This window comes from Culex pipiens, unplaced genomic scaffold, assembly GCF_016801865.2.
Source record: "Culex pipiens pallens isolate TS unplaced genomic scaffold, TS_CPP_V2 Cpp_Un0019, whole genome shotgun sequence".
NCBI lineage: Eukaryota > Metazoa > Arthropoda > Insecta > Diptera > Culicidae > Culex > Culex pipiens.
In genome coordinates, this window is record NW_026292836.1 from 93833 (window position 1) to 118956 (window position 25124).

The 25124-nt window shown below is 36.8% G+C and overlaps 1 protein-coding gene and 1 long non-coding RNA gene across 4 annotated transcripts in view; one reads left to right on the top strand and one right to left on the bottom strand.

Moving 5' to 3' along the window:
• LOC120429732 (RNA/RNP complex-1-interacting phosphatase homolog) overlaps positions 1 to 22596 on the top strand; it is a 46446-nt gene extending 23850 nt beyond the window's left edge. The window contains exons 1-6 of one of the 3 annotated variants that reach the window (XM_052711429.1): positions 13654 to 13671; positions 20803 to 20919; positions 20977 to 21056; positions 21801 to 21847; positions 21902 to 22009; positions 22077 to 22596. In XM_052711429.1, the coding sequence (XP_052567389.1) occupies positions 20875 to 20919; positions 20977 to 21056; positions 21801 to 21847; positions 21902 to 22009; positions 22077 to 22489 (693 nt within the window). In that variant the 5' untranslated portion in view covers positions 13654 to 13671; positions 20803 to 20874 and the 3' untranslated portion in view covers positions 22490 to 22596. Of the gene's footprint in view, positions 1 to 13653; positions 13672 to 13760; positions 14162 to 20802; positions 20920 to 20976; positions 21057 to 21800; positions 21848 to 21901; positions 22010 to 22076 lie in introns of those variants that run through there. The other 2 variants (XM_039594785.1, XM_039594784.2) reach the window with 2 other exon arrangements.
• LOC120429733 (uncharacterized) lies at positions 14097 to 16764 on the bottom strand. The gene is made up of 3 exons (XR_005607471.2): positions 15738 to 16764; positions 14301 to 15662; positions 14097 to 14232 (listed from the first exon to the last, which is right to left on the bottom strand). It is a non-coding gene; the product is annotated as an uncharacterized LOC120429733 (long non-coding RNA).
• Positions 22597 to 25124: the final 2528 nt, after the last annotated feature.

Here is a 25124-nt window from a genome sequence, read left to right on the forward strand (position 1 = left end):
TGTCTCATTGTTACCCATGGGCTAAAATGAGTGGGGAACAATGAGACAGCCCTGGATTCTGGGTATATTTTAAATTTTGGCCAAACCTAATGAAAGGACATTGTAGCCCAACTCAATCCCTATGAAACGTTGAAAGAAATTTGAGGAAATGTTAGTTTTGGTGTAAATGGCAGCCTACGAGCGAAAAAGTATTTTTTGTCCATAATTTACTTTTACACCCCAGAAACAAACATTTATGAAAAACTTTTCAAGGAAGCGTCCATAACCAAAGCCACTATTATGGCAGATGTGTATCTAGTAGACACACCTTTCCCCCACATATGAGCCTGACTGATTGAAACTACGACTTATTGTTTGTTTATTGTTTATTGTTTGTTTATTGTAAAAAATATCATTTGACTACTTATGGTCTATATGATTCGGCTTATAAAAACTAGCGACGACACCGACACATATACATTAAAACTGACTAGAATACCAGAGTCGAGCACGTTGTTGAAACATGGAAGTGGAAATGTTAGGACGATAGAGTTGAGAAAAAACATTAAAACGACTACACATAAATCGAATCGGCTCATGTTGTCCATAGTTGGTGTTGCGACGTGCGAGCTGCAGGTATGGACGTTGGCGGAGCGGCCTTTCGGGAGCGTAAACTTGGATCTGCGCTAGGATCCAGGGACTGTCGATTTCGCCAGCCAGCACTTTGGCAACGAACGATGCTTGTGAGATGTGCCGCCTTTTTTCAAGTGTGTCCAACCGCAGGATTCGGCAACGTTCCTCGTACGGACTCCAACCAGCAGGATTATGGGTCGCTATAAACCGTTAAAGTTGATGATAAAAAAATCTTTTCATACAACAACGTCTTCTTCAAATCGCTTATAACTCATCAGGGTTGACTCGGATCGTTTTGCGGTCTTGCACAAAGTTGTTTATCATAAAATTTTACATATGAATCTCACACTTGGCAATGATCCGACACATTTAACGCCACGAAACGAATTTAGTTAGTTAGTTAGTTTTTCCCCAGACATTTTTTCGATTTTTCCCATACAAACTTCAACGAAAAAAAGCGACGACAGCGATTTGGCTCAAAATTGGCACAGTTACTTTTTTATACCTAAAGAATCGACCCAGATTTTCCAAAATTTTCAATTTTTCTTGTCATCCTACTGTGCATGCTCAATTCAATGGGAAGCGTGAATTTTGTGGTCCACAGAAACTGTGCCCTTTGAATTATTTAAAAATGCGAAAATCAATTTTTCGAATTCCTCGGTTAATGCTAAATTCACCATAGGATATTTTGTCACTGAACCCGTATGAAAGAAACATTTTTAATGATTCGATTATCCGAAGTTCCTTTGAAACGTTCTGATTATCGATCTTTGGATATTCGAGCTTGGACAGGCTTCGTGACCAAAATATTTGGTTCGGGAGAGTCGATTTCTAGAGATTTTTTTTAAAAGGTCATATAAACATATGAAAGATAAAAGCTTATTGAACCTTTAAAAAAACTCTAGATTTAGTCTATAGATTTATCAAAATCCAGAGATTTTGTGCCATGACTATTTCCTTGATCGAAAAACCTTACTCTGTACCTGAAATTCGCACTTGGCGTTTTCGCATTGTTTTGTACGTATCTTTCAGTTCAAACCCATTCAAACTTGAACTACAAAATTCGTATGAAATAGGGAAAAAATAAACTCTGACTAATATGGTTTTCAGTTATATTATGTGTTTTGATTTTTTTACATAACTTGGTAGTTATGATGTTGGATTAACATCCAAAATGTAGCAGTTTTGATTCTCAGATTTGTGATTTTTTTCTTTTATTTCTGTCAAATCATTCGTCTTGAAGTTAGAGTCGCCGCAATGCAACGGTGCAACTCTTTTCGGTTTACATTGATTATACATCGGTACTCTCACGCCGCCCGTTTCGGGATGATGTTTATTTATGTGTCTGATGTCTGCAAGCGACACTATGCGTTTGCCAAAGGTTAGCAATAACTCGTGATTGGCGGAACGTTCGCCGTTGCCGCCGCCAACAACGATCGATGATGTTCACTCACAATTAGCTGCTCTATGCCGCTGGAAAGGTGGAAGAGAGCACCACTTTTTAGGCAAAACATTCTAGGTGCATCCACAGCACAATGAACGGCGCAAAGTCGTGCGGCTTTTTTTTATTCCGCGGCATTATTGTTTAGCGCAAACTTTTGTCTTTTGCACACATTCAATTATAATGATCTTAATTTCGTTCCATTCCTAGTTATGAGCGGGATAATCATAATGCCGCATAATAGTGCCCATTAAAATTAAATGCCACGTGGCTCTACCATCCATTGAGGGCAGACTGTGACTGTGGAGCAGTTCTCTAGGATTTCGGTCATTCGATTTTTTTTTGTATTTTTTAATCCGACTGAAACTTTTTTGGTGCCTTCGGTATGCCCAAAGAAGCCATTTTGCATCATTAGTTTGTCCATATAATTTTCCATACAAATTTGGCAGCTGTCCATACAAAAATGATGTATGAAAATTCAAAAATCTGTATCTTTTGAAGGAATTTTTTGATCGATTTGGTGTCTTCGGCAAAGTTGTAGGTATGGATACGGACTACACTATAAAAAAATAATACACGGTAAAAAAAATTTGGTGATTTTTTTATTTAACTTTTTGTCACTAAAACTTGATTTACAAAAAAACACTATTTTTAATTTTTTTTATTTTTTGATATGTTTTAGAGGACATAAAATGCCAACTTTTCAGAAATTTCCAGGTTGTGCAAAAAATCACTGACCGAGTTATGAATTTTTTAATCAATACTGATTTTTTCAAAAAATCGAAATTTTGGTCGTAAAAATTTTTCAACTTCATTTTTCGATGTAAAATTAAATTTGCAATCAAAAAGTACTTTAGTGAAATTTTGATAAAGTGCACCGTTTTCAAGTTATAGCCATATTTAAGTGACTTTTTTGAAAATAGTCGCAGTTTTTCATTTTTTTAAATTAGTGCACATGTTTGCCCAGTTTTGAAAAAAATATTTTTGAAAAGCTGAGAAAATTCTCTATATTTTGCTTATTCGGACTTTGTTGATACGACCTTTAGTTGCTGAGATATTGCAATGCAAAGGTTTAAAAACAGGAAAATTGATGATTTCTAAGTCTCACCCAAACAACCCACCATTTTCTATCGTCAATATCTTAGCAACTAATGGTCCGATTTTCAATGTTAATATATGAAACATTTGTGAAATTTTCCGATCTTTCGAAAAAAATATTTTCAAAATTTTCAAATCAAGACTAACATTTCAAAAAGGCCAAACATTCAATATTACGCCCTTTTAAAATGTTAGTCTTGATTTGAAAATTTTGAAAATATTTTTTTCGAAAAGATCGGAAAATTTCACAATTGTTTCATATATTAACATTGAAAATCGGACCATTAGTTGCTGAGATATTGACGATAGAAAATGGTGGGTTGTTTGGGTGAAACTTAGAAAACATCAATTTTCCTGTTTTTAAACCTTTGCATTGCAATATCTCAGCAACTAAAGGTCGTATCAACAAAGTCCGAATAAGCAAAATATAGAGAATTTTCTCAGCTTTTCAAAAATATTTTTTTCAAAACTGGGCAAACATGTGCACTAATTTTAAAAAATAAAAAACTGCGACTATTTTCAAAAAAGTCACTTAAATATGGCTATAACTTGAAAACGGTGCACTTTATCAAAATTTCACTAAAGTACTTTTTGATTGCAAATTTGATTTTACATCGAAAAATGAAGTTGAAAAATTTTACGACCAAAATTTCGATTTTTTGAAAAAATCAGTATTGATTAAAAAATTCATAACTCGGTCAATGATTTTTTGCACAACCTGGAAATTTCTGAAAAGTTGGCATTTTATGTCCTCTAAAACATATCAAAAAATAAAAAAAATTAAAAATAGTGTTTTTTTGTAAATCAAGTTTTAGTGATAAAAAGTTAAATAAAAAAATCACCAAATTTTTTTTACCGTGTATTATTTTTTTCCAGTGTAGTCCGTATCCATACCTACAACTTTGCCGAAGACACCAAATCGATCAAAAAATTCCTTCAAAAGATACAGATTTTTGAATTTTCATTTATAATTTTTGTATGAACAGCTGCCAAATTTGTATGGAAAATTATATGGACAAACTAATGATGCAAAATGGCTTCTTTGGGCATACCGAAGGCACCAAAAAAGTTTCAGTCGGATTAAAAAATACAAAAATTAAAATTGAAGAAAAAAGACCGATTTCGTAGAGAATTGCTCTGTGGTGATAGCGAAATCTCGGTTTAAGGGGTTACATACATGTATATCGGTAAAAAAGTCAGAGGTTAGTATGAGCGCACATTTAAACTTTTTTAAATTCTTTGTTCAGGATATTTTAACATTTTCACCTACTAACAAAACAAATTTGAAGATATTTCGTTGCATCATTACCGAAATATAGCAATTTCAAGTTAGCAGTTTAAAAAAACGAGTGCCACGTATCTCAACACTGTCTTGACTAAATCGGCTCAAAATTTTGGTGAAGACTCGTTAAACCGATTCCGTGTGCATGACGAAGCCCGATTTTTAAAAAGATATTTTTTTTTTTGTGTTTTTCATATAAAAAAAAAGTTAGTTTTTTTATTTTTGTGTTTTTTTTAAAAGCAAATTTTAAAAATTGGGCTTCGTCATGCACACGGAATCGGTTTAACGAGTCTTCACCTCAAATTTCAGCCAATTCGGTCCATCCCATCTCGAGATATCCCGGCACCGTAAATCAACTCGGGGTTTAGAGAAAAACGCCAACAAAGTTTGACAGTCCGCTTTGCGCATGGCAAAATTTTGAGCTTATATCGTCTCTTACTGAGTTTAATCATTAAATATCTTAATGAAACTTTCAGGACTGATTAATAATCTTTTGAGTGGATTTAACAAATATTCTGTAATATAAAATTTTGTGATTTTCTACATGTATGTAACCCCTTAATGTGCTCGCTTAGGGTGGGGAGATGATTTTTATAGCGCCAGATTGATTGAAGCACTATTTGTTGTGCTGCAGCAACGGAGTGCATCCCGGATCGTGACATTTTCGTGAGCAAATCGAAGGACAAAGGTGAATTTTTATTCCCTCATTTTCCACTTTTTCAACACAGAGCAAGGTTAAAGATCCCCCGCGGATAGGGATCAGCGATAATTGTGACGTTTACCCACTTTGAATTTTAGGCAGCAATTGGGGTGGGATGCTTGTTTCTCATGATAATTTTGCCATTTCAGTATAGTGGTGCGGTTGTTTCTAATCCGTAATTACTTGAAGTTTCATAAAAAATGCAGGATTTTTTGTGTGAACCTTTTAAGAAACTGGATGACAATAAAAAAATACAACAGACGACTGAGAGATTAACTCAACCAATTTTTTACTGGAAAAATAGCGAGAGAATAATTTTAATTGGTCAAACTTCCCAATTTTTGCGTTGTGAAATAATTGAACGCGCACTAACAGAACGACAAATGGTCGTAAGTTTTTTTTCTAAACAAGCTCGAATCTCTTCCTTGTTGTTTGTACATACATTCAAATCCCAATGCAGAAATATCCTATCCTAAACAATGAGTGAAATTCTGAATGGGTATGGATGTTGGCCACACTTTTTCACCACATTGTAACCGTCCGGTGTAAATTTATCACCCTCTTTTTCGGGGGTTGCTGCCCGCCCGCTCTCAATGATAGACTTCCAATGCACATCATCAGTGGTGTTGATTTATCGCCTTGCCCGTATTCCAGAGGCCAGCCGGCGGGCCAGAACTTTCTCCTTCGGCGCACCGCATTTTCTCGCAGACAATTAAACGCTCCTAAATTCCGCCAAATTGTTTGCTTGAAAATAGGGGCTGTATTGTTGTAAAATTTATTGAATTTTCCAAACGCACGACAACTGTTTGCCGTTCTGCTAGTTTTGGGAAATATCTTACGAAAACAGCAATTTCCAGAAAAAAGGGAGTGCGGAAACGGTCCCCGTTTTCGGCACCTGAAGATGAGATTGCTGTGGAGGGCTTTGAGGTCATCTCGATGCATTCATAAAGGCAACAACAAAAAAAGTGAAGCGGAATCCGCCTTAGAACCTGTAAATCATTCCCAGTCCAGCGCCACTTGGGGAGGACCATTAGACGGGAATCGATGTGTAGGAAGGACCGCAAAATATTTTGGTAGATAAATAAAAAAAATCACAGGTATTGGAAACCTCGTACGAGCGCGGAGACGTCGATAAATTTTCTGCATGGCGCCAAAGCACTATGGGCTTGCGGAAGGGTCATTTTTGTCACATGATGTTTTTAAGATTCAAAACTTGTTAGTTCGAATCCTGAACCAGGATGATGTACTCAAAAGTTTTATCATTGAATGATTTTACCAAAATTTAGAAAGTGGGAGGCAGTGACTTTGGAACAAAAACGATATGGCTCTAAATATAATTTAAACAATTTACGAGGTTGTGTTGCTGGTTATTTTCTTAGTTTTTCTTTCAATTAAATTATTAAAGAATTCCGAATTGATCCTTACAGTGAGGTGCAGACCAATTATCACCTGTAGCACCAACGGGGTCTAAACTTACGCGAAGCACCAAGAGGGCAAATTCTGAGACGAGATTTGTCTGATCACGCCTTCCGTCGGATGGGGAAGTAAATGTTGGCCCCGGTCTAACCTAGAGGTTAGGTCGATAGCTCAGTCCAGGTGTAGGAGTCGTCTCCCTGGGTCCTGCCTCGGTGGAGTCGCTGGTAGGCAGTTGGACTCACAATCCAAAGGTCGTCAGTTCGAATCCCGGGGTGGATGGAAGCTTAGGTGTAAAAAGAGGTTTGCAATTGCCTCAACAATCAAGCCTTCGGACATCAAGTTTCGAGTAGGAATCCCGTAATCGGGAACGCCAAGGCAATGCTGTAGAGCGAATAATTTGATTTGATTTTGACCAAGAGGGTCAAAAAAGTTGGAAATGCAACTTCATCCGGCTGTATCTCGGCGAAAACTCAACCGATTTGGATTATTCTTGTTACATTCGATCCGGAAGGATGTCAAAAATCACCCACAACAAGGTAGATCCAATACAGACCCGTCTACCCCAAGTTACGATGATAAGGCATTTCCAACTTTTTTTTCCAAAGGGTTCAAAGAGCTGAATTTGTACTTCCAACTTTTTTGATCCCGTTGGAGCTACAAAGTGTTATGCTAAGCTATGCGACGAGTTTGTTTATTCTTTTGAAAAGCCACAAAAATATATCTTCTAAAGAGCCACAAATGGGTGATTTTACGAACAATAATCAGATTAGTCAGATTGAAATCACGTAGAAATTTGTTCAATTTCAAAAAGGTTTTGCCTTCCTCACTGAGGTAAGGCTATAATCCTGCTCTAAAAATGAACTTCGTATAAAAACGTCGTAGACCCACCTTCATGTATACATATCGACTCAGAATCGAAAACTGAACAAATGTCTGTGTGTATGTGTGTGTGTATGTGTGTGTGTATGTGTGTGTGTATGTGTGTGTGTATGTGTGTGTGTATGTGTGTGTGTATGTGTGTGTGTATGTGTGTGTGTATGTGTGTGTGTATGTATGTATGTGACCAACAAACTAGCTCATGTTTCTCGGCACTGGCTGAACCGATTTGACCCGAACTTGTTGCATTCGACTTGGTTTAGGGTCCCATGGATCGAGTTTTATACAGATTGAAGTTTCGATAAGTAGTTCAAAAGTTATGTATAAAAATGTGTTTTCACATATATTTGGATCTCACTTAACTGTATGTAAACTATGTCCGGATCCATCATCCGACCCATCGTTGGTTAGGTTATCAAAAGACCTTTCCAACGAGTCCAAAACATTGAAGATCTGGCAACCCTGTCTCGAGATATGGCCCCTTAAGTTATGTTGATGTACTTTTTTGAAGCCGGATTTCACTTAAATGTATGTAAACTATGTCCGGATCCACCATCCGACCTATTGTTGGTTAACTTATCAAAAGAACTTTCCAATGAGTCCAAAACATTGAAGATCTGGCAACCCTGTCTCGAGATATGGCCCCTTAAGTTATGTTGATGTACTTTTTTGAAGCCGGATTTCACTTAACTGTATGTAAACTATGTCCGGATCCATCATCCGACCCATCGTTGGTTAGGTTATCAAAAGAACTTTCCAATGAGTCCAAAACATTGAAGATCTGGCAACCCTGTCTCGAGATATGGCCCCTTAAGTTATGTTGATGTACTTTTTTGAAGCCGGATTTCACTTAACTGTATGTAAACTATGTCCGGATCCATCATCCGACCCATCGTTGGTTAGGTTATCAAAAGACCTTTCCAACGAGTCCAAAACATTGAAGATCTGGCAACCCTGTCTCGAGATATGGCCCCTTAAGTTATGTTGATGTACTTTTTGGAAGCCGGATCTCACTTAAATGTATGTAAACTATGTCCGGATCCACCATCCGACCCATCGTTGGTTAGGTTATCAAAAGACCTTTCCAACGAGTCCAAAACATTGAAGATCTGGCAACCCTGTCTCGAGATATGGCCACTTAGGTGATATTGATGTACTTTTTTGAAGCCGGATATAAAAAATAGATGAAACTTGTGTACAGCCATTGTTGTGAGGAAGGCTCCAACCACATAGGTGGATTAAGTTAGTTTTTTTTTCAAATGACAACGTACAGTCTAGATTCGATTATCCGAAGCCTCGATCGTTCAAAGTTTCGTATACCGAAGTTGGATTATCCGAAGGTTTGTATAGGATATGAGCTACCGAACTACATTGGAGCAGTTCTCTACGGAATCGGTCTTTTTTCTTTAATTTTATTTTTTGTTTTTTTTTTTAATCCGGCTGAAACTTTTTTGATGCCTTCGGTATGCCCAAAGAAGCCATTTTGCATCAGCTTTTTGAAAATAGTCGCAGTTTTTCATTTTTTAAAATTAGTGCCCATGTTTGCCCACCTTTGAAAAAAATATTTTTGAAAGGCTGAGAAAATTCTCTATATTTTGCTTTTTTGGACTTTGTTGATACGACCCATAGTTGCTGAGATATTGCCATGCAAAGGTTTAAAAACAGGAAAATTGATGTTTTCTAAGTCTCACCCAAACAACCCACCATTTTCTAATGTCGATATCTCAGCAACTAATGGCCCGATTTACAATGTTAAAATATGAAACATTCGTGAAATTTTCCGATCTCTTCGAAAAAAAAATATTAAAAAAAATCAAGAGTAACATTTTAAAAGCGCGTAATATTGAATGTTTGGACCGTTTTAAAAGGGCGTTATTTTGAATGTTTGGACGTTTTAAAATGATAGTTTTGATTTTAAATTTAAATATTTTTTTTTCGAAAAGATCGGAAAATTTCACGAATGTTTCATATTGGTTGAGAAAACATAAATTTTCCTGTTTTTTTACCTTTGCATGTCAATATCTCAGCAACTAAGGGTCGTATCAACAAAGTTCAATAAAGCAAAATATAGAGAATTTTCTCAGCTTTTCAAAATATTTTTTTCAAAGGTGGGCAAACATGGGCACTAATTTTAAAAAATGAAAAACTGCGACTATTTTCAAAAAGTTGATGCAAAATGACTTCTTTGGGCATACCGAAGGCATCAACAAAGTTTTTTGCCCATTTTGGAAATTTCTGAAAAGTTGGCATTTGATGTTCTCTAAAACATATAAAAAAATAAAAAAAATAAAAAAAGTGTTTTTTGCAAATTAAGTTTTAGTGACAAAAAGTGAAATTAAAACTCACCAATTTTTTTTTACCGTTTATTATTTTTTTCAGTGTAGTCCATATCCATACCTACCTACCTAACTTTGCCGAAGACACCAAATCGATAAAAATTGTTTTTTGGAAAATTTCACATATCATTTTTGTATGGACAGCTGCCAAATTTGTATGAAAATTATATGAACGAACTAATGATGCAAATTGGCTTCTTTGGGCATACCGAAGGCTCCAAAAAGGTTTCGATCGGATTAAAAAATACAAAAAAAATCCAATGACCGAAATCTCAGCGAATTGCTCATTGGCAATATGGCGTCGTTTGTTTACCAACATGAAATTGATTGTGGACGAACCGAAAGAATTCCTTTTTTGAAAAAGTTGCTGTGTCTGTTGTGTACTGATTTTAAAATCTTGCACAATAAGCAAAATTTAGTCAAATTCTAGAACAGAATTTTTTTTTTTCAATTTAAACCGCCTTTATTGCGATTCTAAGCAAGATTATGCAACAAATCATCATGCCTTCAGTTAACCTTTAGTTCTCAAACCGGGTTGTTGTATGTTGTGTTTAATTTTTGAAATTCAGTATTGGTTAAGATAAGTTGCAAAATTCTTAACTTCAGCCATGTGCAACAATTTCCACTTCACGCGTGCGGGAAACCGATAATGGGGTAATTCATGCCTTCCAGACTGTCAAAATTCCAAAATGTCATTTCCAACCTTCGGTTCCTTGCTTTTGTTCGTGTTTGAAGTTTCGGGCCGAGACTCACGAACAAAAAAATATGCAACAATATTGCAGTCAAATTTGATTAGTCAATTGTCTGCAAAATAAATAAAAATGTTAACATATTTTTTTTCCATCACTGCCATTTTGGCTGCCATCTTGGGTTTTAAATTCTAAATCTTTTTAACCGTAGTTTTGGAGTCATATTTAAGCTCGACCATAGAAAAGACAACGCAACACATATTCTTTTCTTGATTCGGTTATCCGAAGTGAAATTTTGTCTAGGCCTTCGGATATTCGAGTCTGGACTGTATCATGGAATTAAACTTGTTAAGTTGTTTTTTTTACGTTTTGCGAACTGATTTTATCCTTGTTGGTTCGTTCTTCAAAGATGATTAAAACATAGTTTCTTTTTAAAAGCATAGCTCAAGTTTTTTTTGACATTTTTTTACATCGATAGGTCTATAGTGCAAAGGACAGCGTTATAGCGACATTTGATATATTCATACCGAGATATATGTAGGAGTTGCGAAGAAAGTTTAGCTTCTATCGCCCGTTAAGGAATTAGCTGATATTTGCTGGAATGTGGCCAACTCTCAGTGAGAAATACAAAAAAAAAAAAAAATAAAAGTTTCTCAAGGAAGGTGTACTGGCAGACGGACGCTACATTTGCAATGTTATTTAACTGACCTAGATCTCGAAATAGCTATCCAAAAATAGCAGTAAATTGAGGTATGGTGCCATTCACCTGACTCGTATTGGGTTGAGAGCCTAGTAATCCGTGTGGTCCGATTGTGCTGTGTTACGCAATTACGGGTTCAACGAACACCGTCTCAAGAGGGCCAAGAATCCTTCTGGAGTGGGGGCTAAACTGTTTGCTCTCTAATCGTTGACTTTTGCAGCCTGCCTTCCAGCGTGCAGTTGGCACGCACCGCATTGTTCACACTTTTGAGATTTTTTTTTCCCTTGTCAAAATAGAGCAGCTGATGGTTTCAGATGCCGTCCTGTTTGGACCCCGGCGCTATTGTTCTAATGAATTGAATTTCAGAGAAATTGCCCACATGAAAATGAAATTCATGGAAAGGAGAGAAAGCAAAAGTGGGAGAGGGAAAAGGCTCGTCGCTGGGGCGGTCCTCCTGATGGCAAAGAGGCTTGAGGGTTTTGAATGGACAATTTCGAAGGACTCCGACCTTGCGACCTGCAATTCTCGCTCATTTGTGCCAATTAGCATTGAACAATTCCTTGTAGGATACATTGTTGACTACATCGGGCATACACATTTAAAATATTGCAAAAATTTTTGTTTGGTGGTTTCCGAAGAAAAATACCTAAAATTATTGATGATTATTGCCTTTTGGTTCAGAACAATGCTTCACAAATACCGCATTTTTTTATAAAATAAAATGTTTTTGGAGACCAAAAGGCAAGTTTTCAGCTATAAACTAGATTGGACAAATTTATTCTCACAGAGATGTACGTTTTTGAAAACCATGAGAGGTAAAATAAGAAACCTTTAAAAAACAGTTCTAATGCCGCAGTGGTCGAGAGTTTAGGAGGCATTAGACTATGACAAACAATTCCGCACTTTTTCGTGTTTGACAGTTTGCCAAACTCGCAAACAAAGCAAAATGTTCTGTCAAACTGCCAAAAAGTGCGAGTTTGTTTGTTTGTCATAGTCTAATATTTCCTTTAGAATCTCTTCTTAGAAGCAAAAATTTGTCACGAATTATGAGAACACATTCTTTTTAACTTAAAATAAATAAATATAGCTAGGATATTTTAACCATAAGTGGACCCCCTAGTAGAGCCGATGCACATTTTTCACAAATGTTCAATATTTTAAGCACTTTTTCATAACCCTTTGTACAAAACAATGAAATCTGAAGTCTTTTGAACAATTTGGACCATTTGTTTCATTAGTTATTTGTTTTTGAGCAGAAAAATAGCCATTTAAAAAAAAAGTTTTTTTTTGCCTTGTTATGGACCCCCTTTTCCTATAGTGGACCCGGGTCCATAATCCGATTGTGGACCCGGGTCCACTATAGGTAAACTGTTATTTTTATACCAAATTTAACCGATATTTGATGTTTTGATGCATGGTGTAGGTCTAATGATAGATATAATGAATAAAAGATGGATTTTGCTCACTTTTCATTATAAACAAATATGTTTTGTTAACAAATTTAGCTTTAAACAACAAAAAACTTAACAGACATTTAAAAACATTTATTTCCGAAAAAGATCAGAGAAAACGTTTCGAAAACCACTATAAACATAAAAATAATTAAAAAAAGTAATCTTGATGCAAATTTTTCCATATTAATTACATAAATGGTTGACCGAAACTAAAGAATAGATTTGTTTACAGTAGCTGATAAAACCACGCATGTTTATTTAAAAAAAATGTGTTGTTCTTGATTTATTATTATAAAATATCATTTCAAACTGCATTTATGATGCTTCAGTTAAGTACAATCAACTATAGTTTTGATTAATTATAAATTTTCACGGCTTCAGCATTTTTGGTACTTTTAACATGAAAACATCTATATTTATACTCATAATTGAAAAAATATGCGTTTAGGTTGATAACAACAAGCATTTATTGTATGTTTTAGAGAAACTTTTGCTTGAATACACAGTTTTCTTCATTTTTGAAGGTTAAATTCCACTTTTGGAAAAGTTTGGATTTCGTTGTCCTATATTGGACCCCCCTAATTTTTGCTCGAAAATGGCAGTTCTTCGCTTTATTTTAGTAAAGATCCTTAAACTTACATTATTTCGACTTGCTGAAGTTAAATAATCAGTCAAAAAATGATTGGATGGTTAATTCAATCATAAAATATAAATGCCACTAGCATTGGCCATGGCTGATTTCAGATGTCGAACTCAAAACACTTATTTTGGTGAAAAGGACAATTCAATGTCAGTCAACATTGTTTTAAATGATGCTGAACATGCCAAATAAAAGATTTGTAGACAAAAACACGCTTGAAATTGTGATTTTATTGAATTTTTCATCAAAAACCCTTCAGAGGGTCCACTATAGGAAAGGGGTCCACTAATGGATAACGTACCCTACTGCAAATAAGTCAGTATCGACGTCCCATTGGATGTCAGAGCGTTGTTTTTGACGTTTGTTGTCAGTGCTTCTGTAAAATTTGGTAGAAGATTTATCCGCTCCAGACTGGGTGTAGTGTGGAGTAAGATTAACATCGGTCGTTCCAAATCAAAATGTATATTCACACATTGCCCAGCTACTCGCTCCAGAGAAGTTTGAAAAGTGACAAAACACATGTCAATACCAAATGATGGTGCTAAAAACCATTCTTGATGGGCGCCTGTGTCAAAGGTGCTCGGCTTCCGTTGGTGTACCTTAAGTGTCCTCTCTGCACACCGCCAGGGGAAGGCGAAAATATGAAAAGCCCAAAACCTTACACAACGTCAGGAATCCATCGCTATATCGCAACTCTATCGCGCCCTGGACTTCTTCGTTTTACCCTCAACTGCGACGGCTGCGTTCGGTCGTTCGTTGTGTTGTGCACGCTTTTGATGGTCACTTTTTACACCAGAAGAGTCGGAGATCGATGAGTGCGCCGAGGATCAATTTTTATTTATTCGTTTGGCGCTGCCGTGTTGTTCCGCGCGCGGCTTCCAGGCCCGGGCCAGTCCCGGTGGCCGGTGGTGTGGTTTGTATGTGATATGCATATATTCCTTAGGGTTACTAGTTGAACTCGGTCCGTTTTCCTTTTCTCAAAGAAGTTCTGCGAATATTTATTGTACGTTTGGTCAGCTATTTTCTGTAGTTTTAGCTAGGATGTGTAAAACTAACTTAAAGCTAATACTTTCCCGAACTTGAACAGATTTCCCAGACTTTTCTCCTGATGGTCACCGTAACATACCTGCCTCCTCGAGTCAGTTAGTCGTCCGTCGGTGGCGGTCTGGCGGTTCGATCGATCGCGCGGAGGCTGTTGATGTTTACCCGGGCCATCCACACAACACACACATACACACACACAAGTTTGTTCGCTCGCTGGATATAACGTGGCGGCGTAGGTAGAGGAACAACACAACACATCAGTCTCGAAGGCAAAAAAAAAGAGAGACCCAAGCCAGTCAACGTTGGTGGTCTATTTTCAATTATTTGGTCAAAGATAATAATTATTTATAATAATATATAATAAATTATATATTTATTAACCATTTTTAATTACTATATTGCAGTGAGCCCTTTCGAGAGGGGGCCACTGTGGCTGACGGTTTCACCTGAATGAACCTGTTTGTGGCTGCCCTTAATGTTATCAGACGTGCAGCGCATACTGGTGATTAGAAGATGTACGAGGTGATTGGAATTTCCATGAATTACGATGGTCCCAGGCAGCGAATATCGCATGTTTGCATTCCAAAGGCATTCAATCAAAACACGCTGCTCCGGGACCTTGGAAATGCTTCTTTCTGAATTCATATGATCGAACGGTATGAAAAACTTCACCAAATTGTAAGCTTTTTTAATTTTCGCTGATTCTGAAAGATTGTATCCAAAACAAAATTGAATTCTATAACTTTATTTATCACCAATTCAATATTTAAAACTTCGAAACTTTTTCCATCGCTAATTTGATTTTGTTTACAGAGATTGAAAAATAAAATAGCTCAAACCAACTGCAAGTAACGGTTATCAAGTAGAAATGTTAACCAAATAAATCACGCTTAAAAACATATTTTCAATAAAATATCATAAATTCCTATATACATCCAAATTACAAATTCAATCAAGATCTTTCAAAGAAACTTTCTGTAATTTTCGATTAGAATTGAGGACACCTCGATTGATTCTTGCGGTAAGCTTTCTTGTATCCTTTTTTCTCGCTCGCCCCCGCCTCTAGAATTTATTTTTTTCTTCAAACTTTATATGATCTCAGATTGATGATACTGGGTTATTTATACCATCTTTCGAGCGTGCGCGCGCGGCAAATCCTTGGAACCATCATAATTGTTTTTTTTCTCTCTCTGAAGCTCGCGCTCGTTTGGTTGGAATATAATTTTATCAGAGCGTAAAGAACAAACTTTTAAGGCGCACATTTATTCCCATATAGGATGGCTGTCTGTGCTGCTAACTCACTCCCATAACATGTAGCTTTTTTCCCTGCTCATATCCTTCCATTTCTTGCAGCGACTGCCGCCAACAGGAATTCTACCGAAAAAAAAAACAACAACAAAAAACACACATGAAAAGTGCACTTTTCCGATAATAATAAATCGTGCAAACCTATATTGCCAAAACGCACACGTATATTTGTCATGTTTGGGATAGATAGTTTTTGTTGATAACCAGAACTCGACATGTTTCCCAAAATAAACACACAAAATTGGTACACAACCGCCAAGTGGCGTCGGTGCGCGCCGAATGCCTGAGATGGTTATTATTGGTATCAAGTTGACTGCAACAACAGAAACTCGGTCGATTCGATGGTGTTTTGTGTATATAAAAGGGGCTCGGATTTGAAACATTATATTCATTAGAGGTGGGCAAAAAAAGAGCGAGCCGCTCAAAGAGCCGGTTCACTGAAAAGAGCGAACGAACCGTGGCTCACAAAAAAAGAACCGCGGTTCTTTTTTAATCTCCGGTCTTTTGAAAGAACCGTGTCAAAATGGTATGATTTTTGTTATAAATATAATTTATTGAATTACCAAAAAAATGTAGTATTACAATTGTTTTTGAGAGTTGAACAAGCAATTTCAAATATTTCAATGCTTATAAAAGTTAATCCCAAAATTAAATGATTTTCTAAACAAAATGAAAAACAAAACCATTCATTGTACAACTGATTGTGCTTTAAATTATTACCGAAATTTGGATTTAAGCATTCCAAATTGCATAATTTGTAAAATATAAAAAAATCTACTGAATAGTTTAGAGATTTTGCAAAAAAATAAATTCTTTTGTCCGATTAAACTTTAGCGTTTATAAACTTTATCGATTAAATCAGAATGCAGATAAGAGTTTTACAGAATATTTTCTCCAAATAAAATATCAGCATTAGTTCAACTCTTGCAGAAATCAACGCAATTTTAAAATTAATAGCAATTTTAACAGCATCCTAGATTTAAGTTTGAATGCCATTCAATTACTCAAATGTTTAGGTTCGAGCAAAAATCTTGGCATAGAGACCACCATGACCAATGGTTTTAAAGGGCATCCTCTCGTTTTATTTTTTTTTATTAAGTAATTTACACGATTCTTTAAAAACCCCTGTTCATCCAAATTTTGAAAAAGAGCGAAAGAGCCGTTCAAAAGAGCGGCTCTTTTTAATGAATGAGCGGCTCTTAAAAAAGAGCGGATTTGCCCACCTCTAATATGCATATATCCAATTTTGTAAGGCAGATTGTTTCAAACAGGACTTTGTAGTTATATTTTTTTTTGTGGTGTAACCTTCTACAACCCAACCCTCAGGCCAAAATTTAAAAAAAGCCAAGGGGAGACATTAATTTAAAGTAAATATTTCTTTGTTGCAGTTTAAAACACTTTTTGAAAGCTTTTATTCAATAACAATTGCTGATATGACGATGACACCGACCAACCACTTTTCTGCACGAACTAAAAAATAAAATTACAATTTAAACATATATTTGATATTATGGTTAAACCGGTTTTACCTTCAAAATCAACATTTTTTAAAACTTATGTTGGATTTCGATAAGAAAAAATATTTCGCTCATTTTGGTGTACAACATTCCAATATTTGTTTGCTTATTCTTAGAGCGTCCAATTTCCCGTCCCGGGAAAAAATTTCCCGGGAATTCCCGGGATTTCCCGGAAAAAAATATTTCCCGTTTCCCGGGAAATTTGTAAATTTCCCGGGAATTCCCGAAATACAAGCAGAAGTATACATTTTCCTACCTTTTTGGCACCAATGTTTTGAAATCATACAAAAAATAGTAATTGGAGAACCTGATTTGATTTTATTTATTTCTGTATATTTCATGTCATGGTTTAATTCAGATAATATTTATTTCTGAAGCATTCACCACTAGGAATATTGTTTGCTTATATGTTGGACCACAAAACATACGCTGTTATGGAATGAATATAAACTATTTTAGTTTTGACAACCTTTTTAAATATTTTTTTTTGTAATATCATTTGAAAATAAGATATTTACATCTTCCGGCCAAGATCAGCATTGAGATTTGTTTGACTTTTTTTTATCTTGAACATGTTGGATGGAAATTGAACTGATAAAATTAAATGTTTTTAAAAAGGTTTGTGTGAGATAAATTTGTTTCTAAGTATTCGAGAAATTACAGATTGAAGTTATAAATTTATGAAGCACGTGAGCTACCAAGGACGTAAGAGGGTTATATATTAAAAAATATCGTTGAATTACAACCACTTTTAAATACTTATTCACAAGTTGAATTTTTTGTTTTGTTTTTTATTTTTATTTTAACTTTATGGTCACTGAGACAAATTTAAAAGCAATGTTATGGTTGTGAAGCATAGATTTTCTCTATCCAAACACTTTTATTTAAAAAAATCCTTCTCAACAAAAATACTAATAATATTTTCTTTCATTTGGGACGATTTTAAAGATTTAAAAATTAGAGAGTTTATATATTTTTTCAAAGTTGCATGATTTTTTACAAGCAGTCAAGCCATTAATTGATCCTCACACTCATTTTGACCATTAAAGTTGCTGTTCTATACAATTTCGTTGCAAAAGATTAATCAGAAACAGGAATAGAATAATTTTCGTTAAATGTTAAATTTCCCGGGAATTCCCGGGATTTCCCGGGAAATTTGTTGAAAATTTCCCGTTTCCCGGGAATTTTGTAAGCCCGGGAAATTGGACGCTCTACTTATTCTATAAAAAAAACTGTAAATTTAGAAAAGTGGTTTGAACTTTTTTTTTGCAAGATACACTCGACCCCCGGTGGTTGGTCACTTTTTCGTTTGACACTTTTTTAGTTTGTACCCCGTTGGTTGGTCAAAGTCAAACTAAAAAGTGTCGAACTGTCACTATTTACACGGCGCTCACGCACACTATCAAAACAAACGTTTGGTAGTGTGTGTGAACTCCATGTAAAAGGGGTGTCAAACTAAAACGTGACCCCGTTCGTTTGACAACAGTTGGTGTCAAACCATCGGGGTTTGCGTGTAGTCTTTCAAAATTCAATAAAAATTGTTCGGCTTCTTTCCAAAAAAAAAATCCCAAGTTTGTTTCCCATACCATCGTAGCTCGGAGGGCTCGGCGACGGGTTATTTATGGAAGTCCTCCCCATAGCATCGTAGCTCGGGAGGCATCGCAAAGCAAATACCTTATTATCCTACTAACAAACAAAAAATCATGTGATGTTTGAAGGAGACGCTGTGGATTCAACGGTCTCAAGCGGAGTCTGCAACTTCAACTATCGGACTAACATTCCTCCCTTTTGTTGAACTGCAGGCTTCTTAGGAGGGCACCGGTATTGACTAATAAAGTCGGGGTCTTCAAGGGTAAAACAGTGAACGGATGGTTGGCTCCCACTGATCATTTCGGAGTAGCAGCTCATTGGCAGTCAACCATGCTTATGCTCATGGAATACACATTATTACAAATTAAAAAAGAATATTTTGCTCCTCCTCCTTGAACTGAACGAATTGGTTGAAATTTGAGTTCTTGCCAGCCATTTCTTCGCGTGACGGGACAACGAAAGGAGCAGATTTATGAAAAAACTCCTCTCCCATTCAATGGCTTGCAGACCACATTTGGTTAATATTTTTGGCTTTTGAAATAAGAAAATGCATTTAAAGCACATTGCAATTATTGAATCATAATAAAAAATGAAATCTTTCATATAAAAAATCACATCGAAAATTGTAAAAAGTGACATTTTAGCTTCGCTAAGAATCGGTCATTATGTTTTTTCACCAACTAGCTGCAAATCATGCACGCTTAAAGATTGATGTTCACTACTTTAATGCAAAAATAGTTTCCCGTCTTTTGCAACCAGTTTATCCAGAGCACCACTATTTGTTGTCTTCAAAATTAAATTTGTCTGCAACCATGCTTTTTTTTCAACCTGAGTTAGTTTAAATAGGCTGTTAGCTTATAACCATTCAAATTTAATCAAATTTAGTCCATTCATGTACGAGTAATGGTGAAAAACGAAAAAAAAAATCTCAATTTTGCTCAGGGCGGGAAGGGGTTTAGATTAATGCAGAGAATCATGAGAAATAATCGATTTTGTTCCTTAAGCCGGCAGAAAGGTATACGATTTTACGGCAAGTAGCCTTAAGTGGCGCCGCCTACATTCGAAACACAGTCGCGCTGCAAACACTCAATAATCTACACAGTAAATAAAATCATGGCAATGTTACAACAATTATTGAATGCTCACATAGCGCCTGCCATGATCGTCATTACGATGCAACCGTTAGTGAACGCACACAAAGTTGAAACGAACATAACCCGATCTCGGTACTCAAGCTGCGCCTGGTACACAAACACTTGCTGTATCTTTCTTGTTTGTGCTGCATGGCGACAGCAATCGTTTGAATGCAGCCTTGGGAAAGGTGATCGGAATTTCGGTACAATGTCAAACGAACGTGCCTGCGCGTATTTTTTTTCTAGTGAGAGTCAAATAACTGTCGAATGTCTAGCGAATGTGTCGCTTAGTCAACGTTCACTAACAATGTTTTATCGTCACAAGCTTTTGTTAAATATAACGAAATGTCGAAAGTAGTCGCTCAGATTAAGTCACCCACTGATCGTCCGAGAAATTGGATAAGATGGCGAAAATTGGCGCATATTTAATGGGTTATGTTTTTGTGAGATTTGTGACACCTGGTTTTATTAGTTTTTTGAAATTAAGAGCTTGCGTGGCCGTGAGGTTACGGGTTTCGCCTTGTAAGCGGAAGGTGATGGATTCGATTCCAGTCTGGCTCGGAAAAGTCAGATCCCTTAAAAGAGTAAATATGCTCACTGGGAATACTGACCGGTAGGGGATGGGTTTCGACTAGCGGCGTGCTGGGTGTCCAATCCAGAGGTCGTGAGTTCGATTATCGTACCGGGATGATGAAGATTCTAAGGTTAACATCTAATTCAAAATGTTCAAGGGGACTGATCGGAATTCACATTAAATTCGAAAATTAATTTGTTAAGTTCTCAAAACATGTACTCAATTTTAAAATTTCAATTCGACATAACCGATATTTTCAATTCAAAATATCGTTTTTGTATATTTTCATTGTATAATTTTATCTAATTAATATTTTTTTATACATCAACAGTTTGTTATATTTATAAACCGCTCTAATCACACATTATGTTTCTTCATCAACTAAATAACAGGCATTCTTCAAAGGCCGCTCACCAGAAAGCTTCACTCCGGCGGATGTTCGCTCCCAGCTTCCGAATCTGGGAATGATGATTGATTTGACCTACACGACGAAATATTACAGTCCAGTCGTAAGTGTGTTGAGTATGTCAAGATATATTAAATTCTAACCATTCTTATTTCTTTAGGAATTCAACAATTACAATATTCAGCACAAAAAGCTCTTAACAAAGGGTCATGAAATACCGCAACGATCGCTGGTAGACAAGTGAGTACCTAGTATCCAATTTTAGAGACCCCTTTAGTATTTGACTCCTCAGGCTTCGAATTGGGTTCGAACGCGTTCGAAATATAAATTATAGGTGGTGAAACCGCACGCGGAGTTTACGCATGCAAGCTGTTGCAATGATATATGTCTCGCAGTGCAGCGAAATGTGTGCATTTGTCGCTCAGCGGAAATAAATCAATCGTGTCTAGAGATCGCGCAGAATTAGCAATGTAGGTTAGTGACTTGATACGCTTTGGCTTAGCTTAAAAAGCTAAGTTATTGCGGCTAAGACTCAATTTCCAATGTTTATAATTTATTCACTTTTGTGATCGATTCTCACAGAACGAGAAGATGTCTCCGAGTCGACAAAATTGTTTTATTTAAATTTATTCAAAATCACTATTTACTCTGCACCGACATTATTGTGCACATCCTTATAGGAGGTATTGCACGACATGCGCGATAAATTGTATTATGCAGCATCCGCGCCGCGTGCAGGTTAGAGTAATAAACCATTCGATCCGATCGAATCGATCGGTCATAGTTCCATCGCGCGTGTGCGCTTCTCGATGCAACTCTTTATTTTCACTCGGATAAGCATCGAAAAGCGTGCCGGATAAATGGAAAAAGGGAAATCAATTTTGTATGGTAAATTGAAATAATTTACACGTACAAAGTATGTAAATGTTTGGATTTTTTACAGCATTTAATTAGTTAGTATCTAATAATTTTATTCTGTTCCAGATTCATTGAAATCGTCAATCAATTCCTCAGTGATGAACAGAACAAGGGTAATAAATGTTAAAAAATTATTTTGTTATAAATAATAAAACAATTATTTCTAGACAAGCAGATTGGAGTTCACTGCACACATGGGCTAAATCGAACTGGTTACTTCGTGTGTGCCTACATGATTTTGGAGCAAGGCCGCAATCCTCGTGATACCATCAATGGTTCGTATTAAAATAATCGAAATCCAATGCATCAAACTTATTATTATTCTTTCCTGGTGTCAAACAGTGTTCAACAAGGCGAGATTCCACAAGATGGAGCGTGCCAACTACTTGAACTCGCTCATGACACTAAATTCCGCTGAACGTGCCCCAAGTGACGAGCGGCGTCGTTCCTTCGAGGGTCGCGCTCCTCGCGATTCGTACCAGCGAAACGACGACAGAAGTTACCATCAAAGCAGCAGAAACGGGCGATACAGCTACGCGGAAGGATCCGGCAACTGGAGGAGAGACAGTTCGCCCAGAAAGTTTGAGCGGTCCAGCTCGAGAGAGCACCGAGAGATTTACCGTCGACGGGATTATGACGGGAATGGGGGTGACAATGGACATGCTGCCAATGGCAACAGTGAGCGGCCCAGGCAGTATGAGGCAAGAGGTCAGCGCAGCAATCAGTACAGGTGGAGTAGAGAGGAACACCACTAGGGTGGCAATGAACCGCGTGCGAACAACTACAAAATTGATATGAGTGCAAACGATTTACCTGTGGCCGTTTATTATAATTTTCTAATAAAATAAACTGTTAACACAGATATGGATTTAAATTTCTTAATCCGAAATCCCAAACATCCATCCGAGTCATATGCCCGAACTACATGAAGGGGGCGAGTTGAAATGTAAGATCCACCGAGCTATCACTTTACGTTTGTCGAAACGAACAAAAAAAAATTTTGGGCTGTAACATGTTCGAGATCGGACGCGACTCGATTGAATCGCGTAAGGGATTGTGGTAAGGCAACGATATCGCTGAGCTTTGTTTCAACATCGAGCTGGTGTTCCGCAGCACCGGAGTTGGAGAGAATCACCCCAGAATCAAGTTAATTTTTAACGCCACCGGAGACAGATTATAACCAGAGGATTTTCCGTGCAGTAAGTGAAAAGTAAGTCTTACCATTTTTAAAAAAACGGCGCACCTGCTACTTTAAACAGTTAGAAAAAAATAAAATAAAAAACACGGCTAGCGCGCCCGAGTGCTTCTAGCACATGCAGCGAATAAAGCTAATTTAGGTAATCTCAAATACTTAAAACTTTAAAATTCAATATCTCTGGAACAAAACAGCAATGATGATTCTTATGTAAAATTATGATCTAATTACACTGAAACCCCGTTGCATAGTGGGAAAAATGGGCAGAAATTACCGCAACAAAATCCGGATCTTCCGGAGGCCTGTACTCCGGCCACCGGTCCGTGCAGTGCGATTTTCATCGGATTATTGTTCCTGGTGCATAAACGAAGCTATTGGTGTATAGCAATCGATGGTTTGCGTGAAACCATGTTGCGGTAATTTGTTGGGCCCATTTTTCCCACTGTGCGTTGGTTTAACACCAATAGAGTTATATACGTGCGCATGTATTAGGTTTTACAGCGTGACGTCACGAGCGCACACGCACACACATTTTTACTGAGACACACGTGCAAAAAATGTACACAGTGCAGCCAAGCTGTCAAATTTCTAACCTAAAAACCTAGTCGGCGTAAAACCTAGAGAGCCTGGAGCTTATTAGAGAACGGACATCTCAAACCAAAAGTACCAATCGAAGCACGAGAACTGTCAAACGGAGGTACCAATCGAGCATAAGACAAAGGATTTTGCTCGATTGGTACCTCCGTTTGACAGTTCTCGTGCTTCGATTGGTACTTTTGGTTTGAGATGTCCGTTCTCTAATAAGCTCCAGGCTCTCTAGTAAAACCTAATAAGGCTTTCTAGCCAGAAATTTACCAACACATTTAAAATATGTTTACAAGACAGCTGGACGTTTGTTTGCATCAGGTTTCCTATCTCTTTCTAGCAAAAGTTTTTTGTCGTGCGACTTCTAGCTGATTTTTTTGACTGACCGCCCGATATGCCAGCCAACATACTTCGCAGGGCTGTGACAGCTACACGCAGAAAAATAAGGCATATTTGAATCAACAAAACGTTTTGTTGATTTGAAAATCAAGATTTTTGTTGAATCAACGCTGAACGTCAAAGCGACTTTTTCAAAACAACAAAAGATTTTTGTGGAATTAAGAAAATCAAGGTTTGTTTCAACGCAAAATCGGCGTTGATTATAATCAACAAAAATTTTGTTGAATCAAACCTGGTACAGGCTGATTCTACAAAATATTTTTCTGCGTGTACAGCTCGATCATTGTTTGCATCAGGACACTGTGACGAGGAGTTCGTCATTTTTGAGTTAAATTATATTTTTTTCACTGGGTCTAGAAATCCTTATTGCGTGTACGTACACGAAGGGTTTTTAGGTTAAAATTTGTACCCGCTAGCAAAAACAAATGGTAAGCTAGTGTGCGTGAGATCGTACTTAGATAACTCTTTTGTAGTCAAACCAGGGGGATGCTAAAGGCCGCCATCTTGGGTGATTGAGATTAATAACGCGCGCAAACTGCGCACAGTGAAAAGATTTTTTTTTATTAATAATTCATTGTTGTTATAAGAATTACTGCAGTAAAACTCAAATTACACAGTAGTTAAGTTAAATGTTTCATGTGATAAAAGTACAATTTCAAATGAGGTCATCGGCCCGATGTCCCAACTTTAGTTTAAAGTTTATTTTGCAAATAAATTGATAAAAATCACTTCAAAAACATACACTAAAGTTTAAACTTAAATTGAGGTAAAGTTTTACATAAAAACAATAATAACTTTATTTCCATTTTATGCCTGCAGTTTTTGTACGTACGGTTCCGTAACGGGCAGCTGTTCATTTGTGCTGGTGCCGTAATTGACAGCTCTCTTTTGTTCTGGTGCCGAAGTTGACAGTTTGTGTTGGCTGCTGGTGAGCTGCCTGTAGTGAGATATAGATGTCGCCCCCCTGAGTCAAACGAACGGAGTCACTTTTTAGTTTGGCACCCTCTTTACACAGCGATTACACTTACTACCATACGTTTGGTTTGATAGTATGTGTGAGTCTAGTGTAAAATGTGACAGTTCATCACTTTTCAGTTTGACTTTCTCAAACCAACAAACAAACTAAAAAAGTGTCAAACGAAAAAGTGACCATTCACCAACCACCGGGGTTGAGTGAGCTACGATTTCTCGTTAACGAATTGCGGAAAAAA